This window comes from Cuculus canorus, chromosome 25 (genome assembly GCF_017976375.1).
Source record: "Cuculus canorus isolate bCucCan1 chromosome 25, bCucCan1.pri, whole genome shotgun sequence".
Classification (NCBI taxonomy): domain Eukaryota; kingdom Metazoa; phylum Chordata; class Aves; order Cuculiformes; family Cuculidae; genus Cuculus; species Cuculus canorus.
The window spans coordinates 6,417,889-6,433,641 of record NC_071425.1 but is presented as its reverse complement, the minus strand read 5'-3'; the positions used below and the strand labels follow the sequence as shown (position 1 = coordinate 6,433,641).

At 63.2% G+C, this 15,753-nt stretch overlaps 1 protein-coding gene across 1 annotated transcript; it reads right to left on the bottom strand.

Moving 5' to 3' along the window:
- Positions 1-1,151: 1,151 nt before the first annotated feature.
- On the bottom strand, positions 1,152-15,179 carry ADAM11 (ADAM metallopeptidase domain 11). The gene is made up of 26 exons (XM_054088677.1): positions 15,082-15,179; positions 13,513-13,688; positions 11,577-11,653; positions 10,217-10,283; positions 8,707-8,792; positions 8,568-8,634; positions 8,396-8,444; positions 8,226-8,293; positions 8,001-8,075; positions 7,849-7,920; positions 6,821-6,987; positions 6,661-6,745; positions 6,490-6,580; positions 6,328-6,379; positions 6,108-6,207; positions 5,756-5,827; positions 5,077-5,169; positions 4,898-4,978; positions 4,765-4,815; positions 3,503-3,566; positions 3,026-3,125; positions 2,832-2,951; positions 2,581-2,749; positions 2,390-2,504; positions 2,072-2,162; positions 1,152-1,467 (listed from the first exon to the last, which is right to left on the bottom strand). The coding sequence occupies exons 1-26, from the start codon at positions 15,137-15,139 to the stop codon at positions 1,422-1,424; spliced, it is 2,292 nt and encodes a 763-aa protein (XP_053944652.1). The 5' UTR covers positions 15,140-15,179; the 3' UTR covers positions 1,152-1,421.
- Positions 15,180-15,753: the final 574 nt, after the last annotated feature.

Below are 15,753 nucleotides of genomic sequence, written 5' to 3'. Positions count from 1 at the left end.
CCACCCTCCTGCTAGGGGGACGGTGACACACATGCCACCAGCCCAGGACTCACCCAGCCCCAGACACACTAGGGTGGTCCCTGCTCTCACCAGCCCCAGTGCCACCAGTTTGGGGTTCATCTGCCTGAGCTGGGGAAGGATGGGCAACCACTGCGCTAGGGAGAGCCTGGCACCCATGGGTGCTGGTTCCCACCGCTGGGGGCTGCTGAGCTTCTTTGCTGGGGGTGGGGACATCTCGGGGTGCAGACCTGCCCCCCAGGAACCCACCTCACCCCAGAACCGGCATCTGAGGGGTGGGAAACGGCTCCCAGGCCCTGAAATGGGGAGCGCGGAGAGACACTGGTCTTGTACTGGGGCAGAATGACCTCGTAATGGGGCGCACTGGCCTGGTACTGGTACAGACTGGCCTCAAACTTCAGCATACTGGCCTGGTACTGGGGCGCACTGGCCTTGTACTGGGGCAAAGTGGCCTCAAACTGGAGCACACTGGCCTGGTACTGGGATGCACTGGCCTCAGACTGGAGCATACTGGCCTGGTACTGGGGTACAGTGTTTGGTACTTGGGTGCACTAGGCTGGTACTGGGGCAAAGTGGCCTCAAACTGGAGCACACTGGCCTCATACTGGGTCAGACTGGCCTCAAACTGGAGCACACTGGCCTGGTACTGGGGCACACCAGCCTGGTACTGGGGCACAATGGTACTGGGGTGCACTGGCCTGGTACTGGGGCAGACTGGCCTCAAACTGGAGTACTCTGGCCTGGTACAGGGGCAGACTGGCCTCAAACTGAGGCACAGTGGTACTGGGGCAGACTGGCCTTACACCGGGGCGTATTGGCCTCGAACTGGGGCGCACTGGCCTCACGCTGGGGCAGACTGGCGTGCCCGTGCCCCACAGCTGGACGATGCCGGGGGGGCTGTGGGGCTGGGGTCCCCCCGCGGGTACATTCATGCCGGTGCCGCAGCCCGGGGTGAGGGCCGGGGGTACATTCGTGGGGTTCGGGGGGGTCCGAGTCCCCGTCGCCCCCCCCGGCTCTCCTCCTCGTCCGGACTCTCTCGGACGCCCCGTTTAATTGCTGTTAATGAGGCGCTGGGAAGAGGAAGGGGGGAAGCGGGGCGCAGCGTCCCCGCTCAAGCCCCCCCGGACCTGCAACACAGAAGTGGGGTGCGTTAAGTGTGGGGCTGTGACACAGGGGGGACACACGGGGGGACACTGAGCCGAAAAGAGCCAGCACAGGGGGGCTGCCGCCAGGTCCCCCCCGCCTCGCTGTCTCTTTTCAGCTGTTTTTTTTGGGGGGGTCACAGAGATGGAGACAGCACGGCCGGACACACAGCGACACGGACAGACGGGCTCCCACGCCGCCGCGCTGCCGGACGGTGACGGTGACAGTGAGGGTGACGAGGAGACGATGGGGGGGGTTGGTTACACTCCCTGCTGCGCCGGGTCGTACCTTCCTCGGCGAATGTTCCTTGGGGGGTGGCGGGGGGAGAGGAGACGAGCGTTAGTGCCACCCCTCTGTCCCTGCTGTGTATGTGTGTGTCCCCCCCTCAGTGTCCCTGCGCCCACGGGTGGCAGCCGTGTCCCAGCGCCACGCAGGGGCACACACCACGGGTCACCGAGACAGCCACCCCCTGACCCCATGCTGGGGGGCAGATGCGAGGGGGACCCAGCGAGGGGGTATGGGGACAGTGACCCCTTCCTCGTGACACTTGCAGGCAGGGACATGGGGACCAACAGGGACAAAGGGACCAAGCAGGGACAAGGGGACCAAGCAGGGATAAGAGGACCAAGAAGGGATAAGGGGACAAGGGCCCAGGAAAGGAGAAGGGAGCAGGCAGGGACCACGGGACAAGGCAGGGACAAGGGGACAAGGCAGGGACAAGGCAGGGACAAGGGGAACAGGCATCCCCAGGTGATGCCCAGCTGGGGGGCACTGGCAGAGCCCCCAGCCAAGGGTGCCTGGGTGTCCCCAAGAGGGCAGAGGCCGTGCCCCGGCGTGGTGACACTGAACAAGGCGACACGGCCGGTGACAGTGCCGGCAGCGGAGGGGACAAGCCATGCGGGCTGCTTACTTAAATCCCCAGCCTGTCCCCCCTAGGACGATGGCAGCCACCAGCACGGCCCCCGCGATGGAGCCGATAATGATATTGGTGCCACTGGGACCTGTGACAGAGGGGACAGGGAGGAGGGGACAGGGACACGCATCAGTCGGGGGGACACAGGGACACAGCCCCCAGGCAGCCCCAGCACCGTGGGCACCTGGAGGAGGGACGAGGCCCAGCTGAGCCGCGGCACTGAGGGGGTGGGATGGTGACACTGGGGACAAAGCAGGTCCCCGTGGGGACCAGGGACAGAAGGGACACAGGGAGCCCCCCGCGGGGTGCACGGACCCTTGTAGCGCTCCGTCTCCCCAGTGGGCTTCGGCTCAGGGATGGGGTCGTAGACGCTGCAGTCCTTCCCCGTCCACTCTGTTCGGCAGATGCATTTGCCCTCGTTGCTGCAAACCTGTGAGGGGACGGCGTCACCCCCTGACTGCCCTGACACCCCTCAGGTCCCCGGTGTCCCCTGCCGCGTCCCTCACCCCGTGGTCAAAGCAGATCTTCCCATCCCAGCTGCCGGGGCAGGAGCTGAAGTTAAAGGCGCTGGCTGGAAGGCATTTGTGGTCGAGACACAGCATGCCAGGGCCGCAGGGCGTCCCGTCCTCCACGTAGCTCAGGTCCGAGCCATCCACCAGCTGCACGTGGCCTCCTCTGCACCAGGAGGGCGAGAGCGGGTGACATTGGGCCACCCCTACCCTGGGGACATCCCCATCCCCGTGGTGGTGGCTCCCACCTGCAATCCACGTAGCGGTTCTGGTGGAAGAAGGTGGTGGCGGCGATCTCGCCACTGAGCTCGCCGAGCCGCGGGGCGCCCGAGATGTTGGCGCAGAGGAGGAAGCCGCACAGGACATCCCTGCAAGGCCCCGGTGGCATCATGAGCGGGCGGGTGGCACCCGGGAGGGGACACAGGAGACAGGGCTCACTCACTGCTTGTTGCACTGCAGCCAGTTGAGCCCCTCGCGCCCACAGTTGCCCCTTTCGGTCCCCTCCACATTGAGTTTCTCGTAGCAGAAGCGCTCGGCCGAGCCTGGGAGAAAACGGGTGTCACACCTGCGTCACCTGCCTGTCCCCCTTAGGATCATAGAATCACAGAATCACCAGGTTGGAAAGGACCCACTGGATCATTGAGTCCAACCATTCCTAACACTCCCTAAACCATGTCCCTCAGCACTTCATCCACCCGTTCCTTAAACACCTCCAGGGAAGGCGACTCGACCCCCTCCCTGGGCAGCTGTTCCAGTGCCCCATGACTCTTTCCGTGAAGAATTTTTTCTGATATCCAACCTGAACCTCCCCTGGCGGAGCTTCAGGCCATTCCCCCTTGTCCTGTCCCCTGTCACTTGGGAGAAGAAGCCAGCTTTGTCCCCTCCACCCCGGTGAAGCCTCCCCAGGGCTGGCACTTACTGCGGCCCCACAGCGCGTTGCACTGCCGGTCTCTGGTTTTGCAGCGCCCACCGTAGCATCGGCCCTGGGGAGCAAAGAGAGGGGAAACGGAGCTAGGGAGGGGGTCGCACACACGTGTGCGTGGCCACAGGGCTGCTGCGGGGACACTCAAGCGTGTGCTCGTCCCCTGGGGGCCACGGGCAGGGGAAGGGACACAGTCTGGGAGCTGCGTGCATTCCCAGCCACAGGATGGGGTTTGGACAGGATGGTTTGCACATCTCACGGCGCTGCAGGCATCGCGTGGGAGGAAGCGGCACATGGACCACAGCCACGGGTGGGATATGGAGACCACGGCCACGCGTGGAGGGCAGGGACCGTATCCCGGCTGGCACAGTGATGAACAGGTGCATGGGGAGGGTTCACATGTCCCGAGGACCCCAGAGACTGCTCATCCCCAAGCCCACCCCCGTGCACGTGGCTCAGGGGTGCCCAAGCACCAAGATGCTGGTGGAAAGGGACAACCCTCTGCAGCCAACTCTGCAGGGAGAAGGTTAGGGTTAGGGGTTCCCCCACGTAGAGTTATCCTTTCAGAGAGTTGGCCATGTAGAGTGTCCTGTGGCAAGTTGGCCACAGAGAGTTGTCCTAGACCAAGGTATCGGAGCCCTCAGGGACACGCTGGAGCCCAAGGGATGTGTCCAGCTCCACAGGACATGCCAGAGCCCTGGAGGATGTGCCTCAGCCCATGGGGACATGCTTGAGCTCGTTGGGACATACTGGAGACCAAGAGATGTGTCCAACACAATGGGATGTTCTTGAGCCCAAGGGGATATGCTGGAGACCCAGAGGATGTGCCTCAGCCCATGGGAACACGCTTGAGGGATGTGCTGGAGCCCACGGGGACATGCTGGGGCCCATGGAATATAGCCACCCCACAGGACATGCCAAAGGCCCACAAGACATGCCTGAGCCGATGGGGACACGTCAGAGCCTACATGGATGTGCCTGAGCCCCACGGGATTTGCCCAAGCCCCACAGGACGCGCCTGGGCCCACAAGGACATGCTGCAGCCCAAAGGATGTGCCAACTCCATAGGACACACCAGAGCCTGATGGGGATGTGCCGGAGCCCCACAGCATGTCCTGGAGCCCCACAGCATGTCCTGGAGCCCACAGGGACATGCCTGAGCCCCATGGAATTTGTCCGAGCCCCACAGGATGTGTCTGGGTCAACAAGGATGTGCCAGAACCCCATGGCCATGTCCCACCACACCGGATTGGACTCACCTGCTCATTTTCACAGAAGTAGCCATCCAGCTTGTGGAGGTTGGGGGGACACTGCGGGGACACAGCGAGGAGGACGGGTGATGCCACGTGGCCCCGCGATGCGTCCCCCCGTGTCCCTGCCAGCCCGGCTCACCTGGCTGGAGTCACCGGTGCAGCTCTCGGGGATGTCACACTCGTTCACCGCCTCCCGGCAGGACACACCACGCGGCTCGTACTGCACTCAGGGATGAAGCCGCCACGTCAGGAGCCCACGGCACAGGAACCCTGGTGGCTCGCAGGATGTGGTGCCACCGGCTCCCCCCAGCCCATCACCTTGCAGCCTTTGCAGCAGAGCCCGTCGCTGCACATGGCGTCGTGGGTCAGCGTGCACTTCTTGCAGCAGTTGCCCCCGCTCCTCGCGCACTCCTGCCGGGACAGTGGCCGGTACGGTATGGCACAGCATGGCACAGCAGCCACCTGGCAATGCCAACAGCACCAGCATGGCACGGCAACCACCCAGCAATGCCAACAGCCACAACACAGCACATCAGTCACTGGGCAATGCCAACAGCCCCAGCACAGCATGGCATGGCAGCCACCCAACAATGCCAAGAGCCACAGTATAGCACGACACATCAGCCACCCAACAATGCCAATGGCACCAGCATGGCACAGCAACCACTCGGCAATGCCAACAATCCTAGCATGGCACGACATGGCATGTCAGCCACCTGGCAATGCCAACAGCCCCAGCATGGCACAGCATGGCATGTCAGCCAGCCAACAATGCCAAAAATGCCAACAGCCCCAGCATGGCACATCAGCCACCTGGCAATGCCAACAGCCCTGGCATGGCACATCAGCCACCCAACAATGCCAACAATGCCAACAGCCCCAGCATGGCTCGTCAGCCACTCAGCAATGCCAACACTCCCGGCACGGCACATCAGCCACCTGGCAATGCCAACAGCCCCAGCACAGCCCCAGCGAGCAGATCCCGGTCCCTGCTCACCGCCAGCGAGCCGCAGTCGCACTCCTCTCCTGCCTCCACGAAGCCATTGCCACACTCCGGAGGGTCCAGGAGCTGCCAGGGTGGAGGGAAGGAGGAGATGTTGGGGTGTCCCAAGGCAGATGCTGCTGTGAGCCCCCGAAAAGGGTTTCCCATCCCCAGGGGAACACCAGGACCCCCCGATCGCTGGCGTTTTGCCGTGAAGAGCAAGGGTCTAGCTCTGTCCTGCACTGGGGACACTGGGTTTGAGGCCAGTGCTGTTCCCTTGGACATGGCAAGGTCTGAGGGCACCACGAGTCCCAAGGGACTCTTGGAGCCACCTTGGACCCCAGGGCGCACCAGGAGGGGCTGTTACCTTGAGGGGTTTGTTGAAGAGGCAGCTGCCACCGCCATCCTGGAGGAACTGGTTGTACTCATCGATGCTGCAGCGGGAGAACTTCCGCGGGAGGTAGTACCTGCCGGGCAGGAGCCACCATCACCCCCTGTGCCACCCCGGGGGCATCACCAGGCACAGCTGCCACCCAGGAGCGGTGACCTTGGGGACGGTAGCAGTGCCACCGCGAGCGCGCACCCACCCTGTGTCTTCCATGATGCATCCCAGCCACGAGTCCGGACACCGGCAATCCCCTGGGAGGAGAGGAGAAGGGCTGGGGGGGCGGCTGTCCTGCCGCCAGCATGGTGGCACCTTGGTGTCCCCCCTCTTTGTCCCCATCTCGCTGCCGGGGGGTGGCGGGTACCTGCTGCCGTGCGGTGCTTGTTCCACATCATCCCCACGTTCTGCCCCAGCGTCTGCGCCAGTGTCACCGCCATGGCTGCCACGTTGCCGTACTGCAAAGCGGGAGGAACGGGGTCACCACCAGGAGCCCCGTGTCCCCATCCTGCACCCTAGAGGGTCACGCAGCACCCACCTCGTTGACACCCCCAGCATGGGTGGGTGAGCAGATGCCACCCACGAAGGCCGTGCCGCTGCGGCTGCTCTGGAACGTCCGACCCCTGCAAGGAAGAGGATGGTGGGGACAGAGAAGGTGAGTCCCAGCCCCAGGGAGGTGGCACGGCCGTGAAGCTCACGAGAAGAGGTGGACGGTGTCACTCTGCTCCACCAGCCCCTCGTGCCGGTATTTGACAAACTCGTTCAGGGTCTCCAGGGAGTCTTCGCCCATGCGGATCCGATCCTCTGAAGCCCACGTCTCCATGGCCACCAGCACGATGCGGGTGTTGAGCTGCTCCTTGTAGATCTGCAAGGATGAGGGGACAACTCTGGGGACAAACCCACCAGGGACTAACCCCATGGAGACAAATGCTTGAGGTACTAGGGGCAAATTCCCTGGGGACAAACCCATCGGGAGCTGAGGGCAACCTCCCCAGAGACAAACCCTCCATGCACTGAGGACAAGATGCCCAGGGTCAAACCACCATTGAGATCTATTCACCATGGACAAGCCACCAGGCACTGGGAACAAACCACTCCAGGGACAAGCCCATCAGGAACAAATCCCTTCAAGGATGAGCCCACCAGGAACAAACTCCTAAGGGACAAACTCAGCAGGTGCCAGGAATGAACCCACCGAGGACAAACCCACCAGAAACAAACCCATCAGGGGCTGGGGACAAAATCCCCGTGGGAGAAGCCCACCAGGTGATGGGAACAACCTCCCTCCAGGATGAACCCACCAGCCATCGATGACAAGCCCCCACAGGACAATGCCCTCAGGGATGAACCCACCCAATACTGGGGACCAAATTCCTTCCAGTGGACAAACCCACCATGGATGAACCCTCTGGGCAGTGAGGACAAACCCATCACAGATGAACCCACCCAATACTGGGGACCAAATTCCCTCCAGTGTACAAACCCACCATGGATGAACCCACCATGGATGAACCCTCTGGGCACTGAGGACAAACCCATCATGGATGAACCCATCATGGATGAACCCACCAGGCGCTGGGGACAAACCCACCACGGACGAATCCAGGGGGCACTAGAGACATCCTTCCATTTCCCCTCATCCAGGGACAATCCCACCACGGACAAACACCTGGAATGAACCCCCTGGGAATAAACCCACCAGGTGCCAAGGACCAAACCCTCTCACCATGTCAGCCAGGTTGACCACGGACTTGGCAAAGTTGCTGGTGAGAACCACGGACTTGCGGAGCTGCAGGAACTGGGGGCACCAAGGGCCTGGTTAGGGTGGGGTGACCACCCCAACCTCCAACCCCTTGGTCCTGGGACCCCCACGCTTACCAACTGGTGGTCGTTCACCACCGCCAGCTCGATGTACTTGGTCTCGCTGTGCACCGTGTGCTGGGCTCGGCGGACCTGCCGGCGAAAGGCAACCTCTGAGCCGACCCGGCAAGATCCATGTGCCGAGCCCCAGCCGAGCGGCTTTGTGACCCCTTTAGAGCCGGCAGAGATACTGGGGCCAAGTGTCCTTGTCCCCTGCCTGGCGTCCCCGCTGTCCCCACCAACCTGCCGCCGCCGCCGCAGCTTTGGTAACTCGCCCGCGAGACGCTGGGACAGCGCAGGGAAGAGGCAGTCTGGAGGGAAGGGACAGAGTTGGTGACACTCAGGACACGGGGCCACCGGGGCTGTTGTCACCAGCCCTCAGGTAGGAGTGCCAGATCCGCACGAAATCTCACCCGGCCGGGGACAACTGGGGACACGCTGGACCACGTGTGGTCGAAGGCCCTGCCGTGGGGAGATGAGCAATGCAGAGGGGGAACCACCATGTCCCCATGCCCCCAAGGCTGTCCCCAAGCACAGCGCTGCAGTGGGGAAACTGAGGCAGGGCCGTGAGTGTCCCCTACTTACCTGCCTGTGCTCGGTGCCCGCCTGGGGCTCGATCAGGTAGGTGGCCCGGCCGTCAGAGAAGACCCCGCTGCAAAGGGACACGGAGGTGACAGTGCGGAGGGGTGCAGACCCCCGAACCCCCGTTTTGGGTTGTACTCACCGCAAGCCCTGACAGCTGGAGAGAGCGGCGAAGGAGCGCGGCTGCCCCCGGATCCGGCCCTGGTAGTAGCAGTGCTCCCCGGCGCCCTGTGCGAGAGGCACCCTGGGTCCCATCCTGCCCGGCGCTGCGCAGGCAGAGCCCCCCGCGCCGCCGTCCCCAGGCTGGTGGCTCCGGGTTTGGGGTGCACAGTGCCCACGGCGCCTGGGGGGGACCCTGCTGGCACAGCACACCCCGGGCGTCCCCCACTTGAGGGGCATCCCCATCAGCAGCTGGGGGCACGGGGCACCCCAGAACCCCAGTGTGGGGGTGCTGAGCGGCTGGTGGTGATCCTGGGTTTCTGCCGGATTGGGACACCGGCACTGCGACCCCGGTGCTGGCACGGCATGGAGAGCGTGGAGAGTGGAGCATGGCACGGCAAGCATGGCACGACACAGAATGGCACGGCACGGCACCGAGTGGCAAAATACGGCACGGCATGGCACAGTACAGCGTGGCAGAGTATAGCATGGCAAAATATAGCATGGCACAGTGCGGCACGGCACAGCATGGGATGGTGTAACACTTATCTGGCACGGCACAAGCATAGAGTCACCAGGTTGGAAAAGACCTCTTCATTGGCTCATCGAGTCCAACCATTCCATCTGCCACTAAACCTGAGCACCTCGTCTGCCCATCTTCGAAACTGTCCCCCTTCCCTGCGCAGCCTCTGCCAGGGCCCCATGAACCTTTATGTGAAAAATCTTTTCCTGATATCCAGTCTGACCCTCCCCCGGTGCAGCTTGAGACCATTCCTCCTTGTCCTGTCCTCTGTCACTTGGGAGAAGAGCCCAGCTCCCTCCTCTCCACAACCTCCTTTCAGGCAGTTGTAGAGAGCAATAAGGTCTCCCCTCAGCCTCCTCTTCTCCAGGCTGAACAACCCCAGGTCCCTCAGCCGCTCCTCATAACCCTTGTTCTCCAGCCCCCTCACCAGCTTTGTTGCTCTTCTCTGGACACACTCCAGAGCCTCAACACTCTTCTTGTGGTGAGGGGCCCAGAACTGAACACAGGATTTGAGGTGCGGTCTCCCCAGGGCCGAGTCCAGGGGCAGAATCCCCTCCCTGGACCTGCTGGTCACACCGTTTCTGATCCAAGCCAAGATGCCATTGGCCTTCTTGGCCACCTGGGCCACTGCTGGCTCCTGGTCAGTCGATCAACACCCCCAGGCCCTTCTCCTCCAGGCAGCTCTCCAGCCACTCTTCCCCTGGTCTGTAGCTGCACAGGGTCGTTGTGCCCCAAGTGCAGGACCCGGTGTTTGGCCTTGTTAAACCTCCTGCCATTGGTCTCAGCCCATCGGTCCGGCCTGTTCGGATCTCTTTGGAGCCTCCATACCCTCCAGCAGATCCACGCTTCCTCCCACCTTAATATCACCCACAAACAATGTAGCACGGCACAGCACGGCACAGCACGGCATGCAATGACACCATACAGCACAGGATGACATTGACTCGGCACAGCTCGGCACACATCTTACCACACTGTGGCTGCTGTTGCCACCGGCCCCGAGGTGCCGCTCCACGTAGTGGGAAGCGAGGAGATGGCTGAGGAGGAGAGGAGAGGAGAGGAGAGGAGAGGAGAGGAGAGGAGAGGAGAGGAGAGGAGAGGAGAGGAGAGGAGAGGAGAGGAGAGGAGAGGAGAGGAGAGGAGAGGAGAGGAGAGGAGAGGAGAGGAGAGGAGAGGAGAGGAGAGGAGAGGAGAGGAGAGGAGAGGAGAGGAGAGGAGAGGAGAGGAAAGGAGAGGATTGAGCTGGCAGCTCCCTCGGGCACCACCCATGGCATTGCCCAGCACGGGCTGCGCTGCCCCCCAGCTCAGCCCCCCACACCAGGGACCTCAGCACCTCCGTCCACACTCATGCTGGGACGCAGAGGCGGCCCCACAGCCCCCCCAGCGTCACCGCAGCCCCACAGCGGGTCCCCCAACCCCACAATAAGTGTCCCCAGCCCCGCAGCAGGTGACCTTAGACCCCACAGCGGGTGCTCCCAGACCCATAGCGGGTGTCCCTAACCCCACAGTAGGTCACCCAGCCCTATAGCGGGTCCCTCAGCCCCACAGCAGGTGCCCCCAGCCCCACAATAGGTGACCTCAGACACCACAGTAGATGTCCCCTGCCCCACAGCAGGTGCTCCCAGCCCTATAGCGGGTCCCCCAGCCCCACAATAAATGCCCCCCAGTGCCACAAGAGGTACCCTCAAACCCCACAATAAGTGCCTCAAGCCTTACAGCAAGTGCCCCGGCCCCCCAGCTGGTGCTCCCAACCCCACAGTGGGTGCCCAAAGCACTACAATATGTCCCCCAGCCCCGCAATAGGTGACCTCAGACCCACAGCAGGTGACCTCAGACCCCTCAGTGGGTGAGCCAGCCCCAAAGTGTGTGCCCCTGCCCCATGGCAGGTGCTCCCCTGCCCCACAGTGGGTACCCCAGCCCCACAATAGGTGACCTCAGATCCCACAGTGGATGCTCCCAGCCCTACAGTGAGTGCCCCTGCCCCACAACAGGTCCCCCAGACCCACATAGGTGCCCCCAGCCCCACAGCAGGTCCTCCAGCCCCACAGCAGGTGCCCCTAGCCCCACAATAGGTGCCCACAGCAGGTCCTCCAGCCCCACAGTGGGCACCCCCAGCCCCACAGTAGGTGACTTCAGGCCCCACAGCAGGTCCTCCAGCCCCACAGCAGGTGCCCCCAACCACACAGCATGTGCTCCCAGCCCCACAGTAGGTGATCCCCTGCCCCACAGCAGGTTCCCCAGCCCCACAATAGGTGACCTCAGACCCCACAGCAGGTCCCCCTGCCCCACAGCAGGACCCCAGTCCCACCAGCACCCCCTGCCCCACTCACTGGTTCAGGCGGAGGTCGAGGGTGAAGGCTGAGCCGAAGGCGCGCACCACGAAGCTCACCTGCGCCAGGTGCAGCCCCTGCAAGAGAGCGGAGCCGTCACCCCACCTCGCCGCGGCCCACAGGGAACGGGAAAAACTGAACTAAGAATAAAAAAACCCAACCCAAACCTGCAGCCACCAGAGGTCACTTTTATCTTTAACCCCAAACATCCAACGTAAAAGAAACTGCTGAGTTTTTGCCCCAGCTCATCTCTCTGCGGCGCTGGCGGGGACCCTGCACCCCATTGTCCCCCTCCTTGGGGCTGAGGCTGCCGGAGCGTCCCCACGGGGGCCCAGTGCGATTGCAGCGGTGCTGAGAGGTGCTGAGCATCACTTCGCCCGCCCCGCGGCGCCCGGAGCTCCTGACCTAATTCCTGCCGGCGGCAGCAGGACCCGCGCGCTGCGGTGCCTGAGACCTGGCAAACTCGCCGCACGGGTGAGGGTCCCCACGGCAGCGTCACCGCCACCGGAGCCCCTCGGAGCAGCCAAACCATTCCCGGCGTGTCCCGTGCCCTCGCCAGCACCCGGGCGCAGCGCAGGATGGGGGCACAGGGATGAGGGAGGATGTCACCATGGGGAGGGGACATCTAGGCCATGATGGCATCGGTGGAGATGCTCCCAAGGGACCCAAGAGCGGATCCCCAGCTCCATCCCCCCTGGCTGAGCCCCCCTGGGCCCCCCAGCAGCCTGATGGCCCCCGGTGTTTGCCGGCATCCGGCGATTTTACTCCAGGCTGGCTTGAAATCACCTTTGCGGGAATTGCAGCTCATTATTTTGCCTTTCATCCGGCGAGGCCGGGGGAGATCGATGCACACCGGGATCCGCAGCCGCCATGGCAGCTTTGAAAGCATCGACCACCCTGCGATGCCGGATGGGACGCGGGGGCTGGCGCCCCAAAACCGGCAGGGTGAAGGTCACCGGCCAGGGCGGATGCACGGAGCCGAGGGGGATGGAAACGGCTGGGATTGGGGGGATGGAAATGGCTGGGATTGGGGGGTCAGGGATGGAAACGGCTGGAATTAGGGGGATGGAAACAGCTGGGATTTGGGGGTCAGGAATGGAAACAGCTGGGATTGGGGGTCAGGAATGGAAACAGCTGGGATTGGGGGGGGGTCAGAAATGGAAACAGCTAGGATTGGGGGTCAGGAATAGAAATGGCTGAGATTGAGGGGATGGAAACGGCTGGGATTTGGGGGTCAGGAATGGAAACGGCTGGGATTGGAGGTCAGGAATGGAAACGACTGGGATTGAGGGGATGGAAACGGCTGGGATTAGGGGGATGGAATGGAAACGGCTGGGATTGGAGGTCAGGAATGGAAACGACTGGGATTGAGGGGATGGAAACGGCTGGGATTTGGGGGTCAGGAATGGAAACGGCTGGGATTGGAGGTCAGGAATGCAAACGACTGGGATTGAGGGGATGGGAACAGCTGGGATTTGGGGGTCAGGAATGGAAACGGCTGGGATTGGAGGTCAGGAATGGAAATGACTGGGATTGAGGGGATGGAAACGGCTGGGATTTGGGGGTCAGGAATGGAAACGGCTGGGATTCGGGGATCAGGAATGGAAATGGCTGGGATTAGGAGGATGGAATGGAAACAGCTGGGGTTGGGGGGATGGAAATGGCTGGGATTTGGGGGTTGGCGCTGGGTGGGATGTGTGGAATGCTCCCACGTGGCCTGGATCCATCCTTCCCAGAGCCATGGGCCCATTCATTGTGCCGAACCCTCCCGGCACACGGATTTAGTGGGATTTCATGGCACGCAGTGGTACCCCCGCAGAGGGGACGGTTCCATGAGATGAAGGATGCTGATGGCCACACGGGAGCCAAGGTGTGGTGATGGCCACTACCCGTGGACATCGGAAAGGGAGCGGACGCAGGGCTGTGTTTCACTTACCGGGCGTCCTCCTCCGGGCTCATTGCGGACCCTGGTGTCCAACTGGTGCTTCTGGACCTCCCCTCCCGAGCTCTGTCCCACCAGCCGGCTCGGATGGGTGATCTGGGAGACCACCCGCCCGTCCGGCCATGCCCGGGGCAGCCGCCGGGACAGCGAGCTGGACTGTGCCGATGGACCTGCGGGCGAGGGGACACGGTGACAGCCCAGGGGGGTTGGGGACACTGCGGGTGGGAGAAGGGGACACAGCCTAGGGGGGATCCAGGTTGGCACAACAGCCCAAAGGGGACACCTGTGTCCCAAAGCGGGTGCCCAGGGATGCGGAGAGGGAGGATGGGGACAGTGGGGCTGGCAGGGGGACATGAGGGGACGCAGAAGGGACAGGCAGGTAGGACACTGTGTCCAGGAGGGGACAGACCGGGAGTGTGGGGTGGCGGTGCCCAGGGGACACATGGGGACAAATCTGGGAGGAGAAGCTCAGGGAGTCCTGGATGGCGGCACTGTCCCAGAGGGGACATGGAGCGACACCTGAATAGGACGCTGTGTCCAGGAGGGGACAGCCGGGAAGCACAGGCTGGGGGTGCCAGGGGTACAGGGACATTTTTGGGAGCCCCCGGACAGTGTCACATCCTGGAGGGGACACCAGGGGACACGGGTGGTTGGCAAAGTGACACATCCCAGAGGGGGACACCCAGGAAGGCGAGGGGAGGATGGGACACAGCGGCGGATCCTGGGGGACACACGGGGGATGGAGAGGGCAGGAAAGGGGACACGTCCCGAGGACACATCTGGGGGATCCGGGTGAGTGGTTTGGGGACACATCCCAAGGGGACATGGAGGGCTGGTTTGGGGACACCTCCAGAGGGGCCACCCAGGGGACACGGAGGCGGCTGTGGGGACACGGAGGGGACAGGGGAGCCGGGATGGGGACACGGGCGCTGCTGCAGGGACACCTCGGGTGGGGACGGGGTTAGGGGAGCCGGGGGTGGCGGGGACTGGGGACACCGGGGACACCGGGGACACCGGCCCCTCCCGGCGCTGCGGGAAAATGTGTCGACGCAGCGAAAAACCTGCAGCGGCGGCGGCGAGGCCGGGAATGGGAATGGGAATGGGAATAGGGAATAGGGAGAGGGAAACGTGGAGTAAGGAACGGGGAGAGGGAATGGGGGATGTGGAGGGGGAATGGGGAGAGGGGACCGGGAATAGGGAATGAGGACTGGGAATGAGGGACAGGGAGAGGGGAACAGGGAAGAACAGGTAACGGGAGAGGGGAATGGGAAGAGGGGAGCAGGGAATGGGGAACGGGGAACGGGGAACGGGGAGTGGGAAATGAGCAGAGAATGGGGAGGGGGAAATAGGAAACGGGGAATGAAATGGGAAACGTGAGCAGCACCAGGAAGAGGGAATAAAGAATGAGGCCAGGGATTAGGACTGGGACCGGGATGTGAGGAATGGAAAATGGGGACCGGGGAATCGGGCCGGGAATGGGGAGGGGGGATGCGGGGATGCAGGGAAGGGGATGCGGGGATGGGGATGCGGGGATGCAGGGCGGGGGGCTGCGGCGGTCCCTACCTGGCCGCGGGGCGATGGCGAGCAGCGCGGCGAGCAGGCAGCCCCGCAGAGCGCCCATGGCTCGCTCATCACCGCCGGGGCCCGCGGAGCCGGGGCCGCTCCCTCCCTCCTTCCCTCCCTCCCTCCCTCCCGGCCCCGGCACCGGCAGCGCCGCCCTCGCCCCCCCCCGGTACCCGGAGAGCCGCCCCCCCCCCCCCCCCCCGGCACTGCAGCACCGCGAGCCGGCACCGAGCATCCCCCCCAGTATGGGATCCCCCGACCAGTATGGAGCATCCCCCATAACCAATATGGAATCACCCCCCACCAGTATGGAGCATCCCCCATAACCAATATGGGATCACCCCCCACCAGTATGGAGCATCCCCCATAACCAGTATGGGACCCCCCCATCAGTATGGAGCATCCCCCATAACCAGTATGGGATCCCCCCATCAGTATGGAGCATCCTCCCCAACTAGTATGGGATCCCCGCAACCAGTATAGAACACCCCCAACCAGTATGTGATCCCCACAACCAGTATGGAGCCTTCCCTTACCAGCATGGGATCCCCACAATCAGTATGGAACGCCTCCCACAAGTATGGGATCCCTCCAACCAGTATGGGATATCTGTAACCAGTATGGCATATCCCCTACCAGTACCAGATTCCTCCAACCAGTATGGAACAACCC

What these genes read in the sequence shown, in the direction of transcription:
- ADAM11 (XM_054088677.1), bottom strand. Translation starts at nt 15,139, where the DNA reads ATGGGCGCTCTGCGGGGCTGCCTGCTCGCCGCGCTGCTCGCCATCGCC. An exon ending in CCCCAGTTGTCCCCGGCCGG is followed by an intron (nt 8,294 to 8,395) that starts GTGAGATTTCGT and finishes CCTTCCCTCCAG; the next exon opens with ACTGCCTCTTCCCTGCGCTG. An exon ending in TGCATCATGGAAGACACAGG is followed by an intron (nt 6,208 to 6,327) that starts GTGGGTGCGCGC and finishes CCTGCCCGGCAG; the next exon opens with GTACTACCTCCCGCGGAAGT.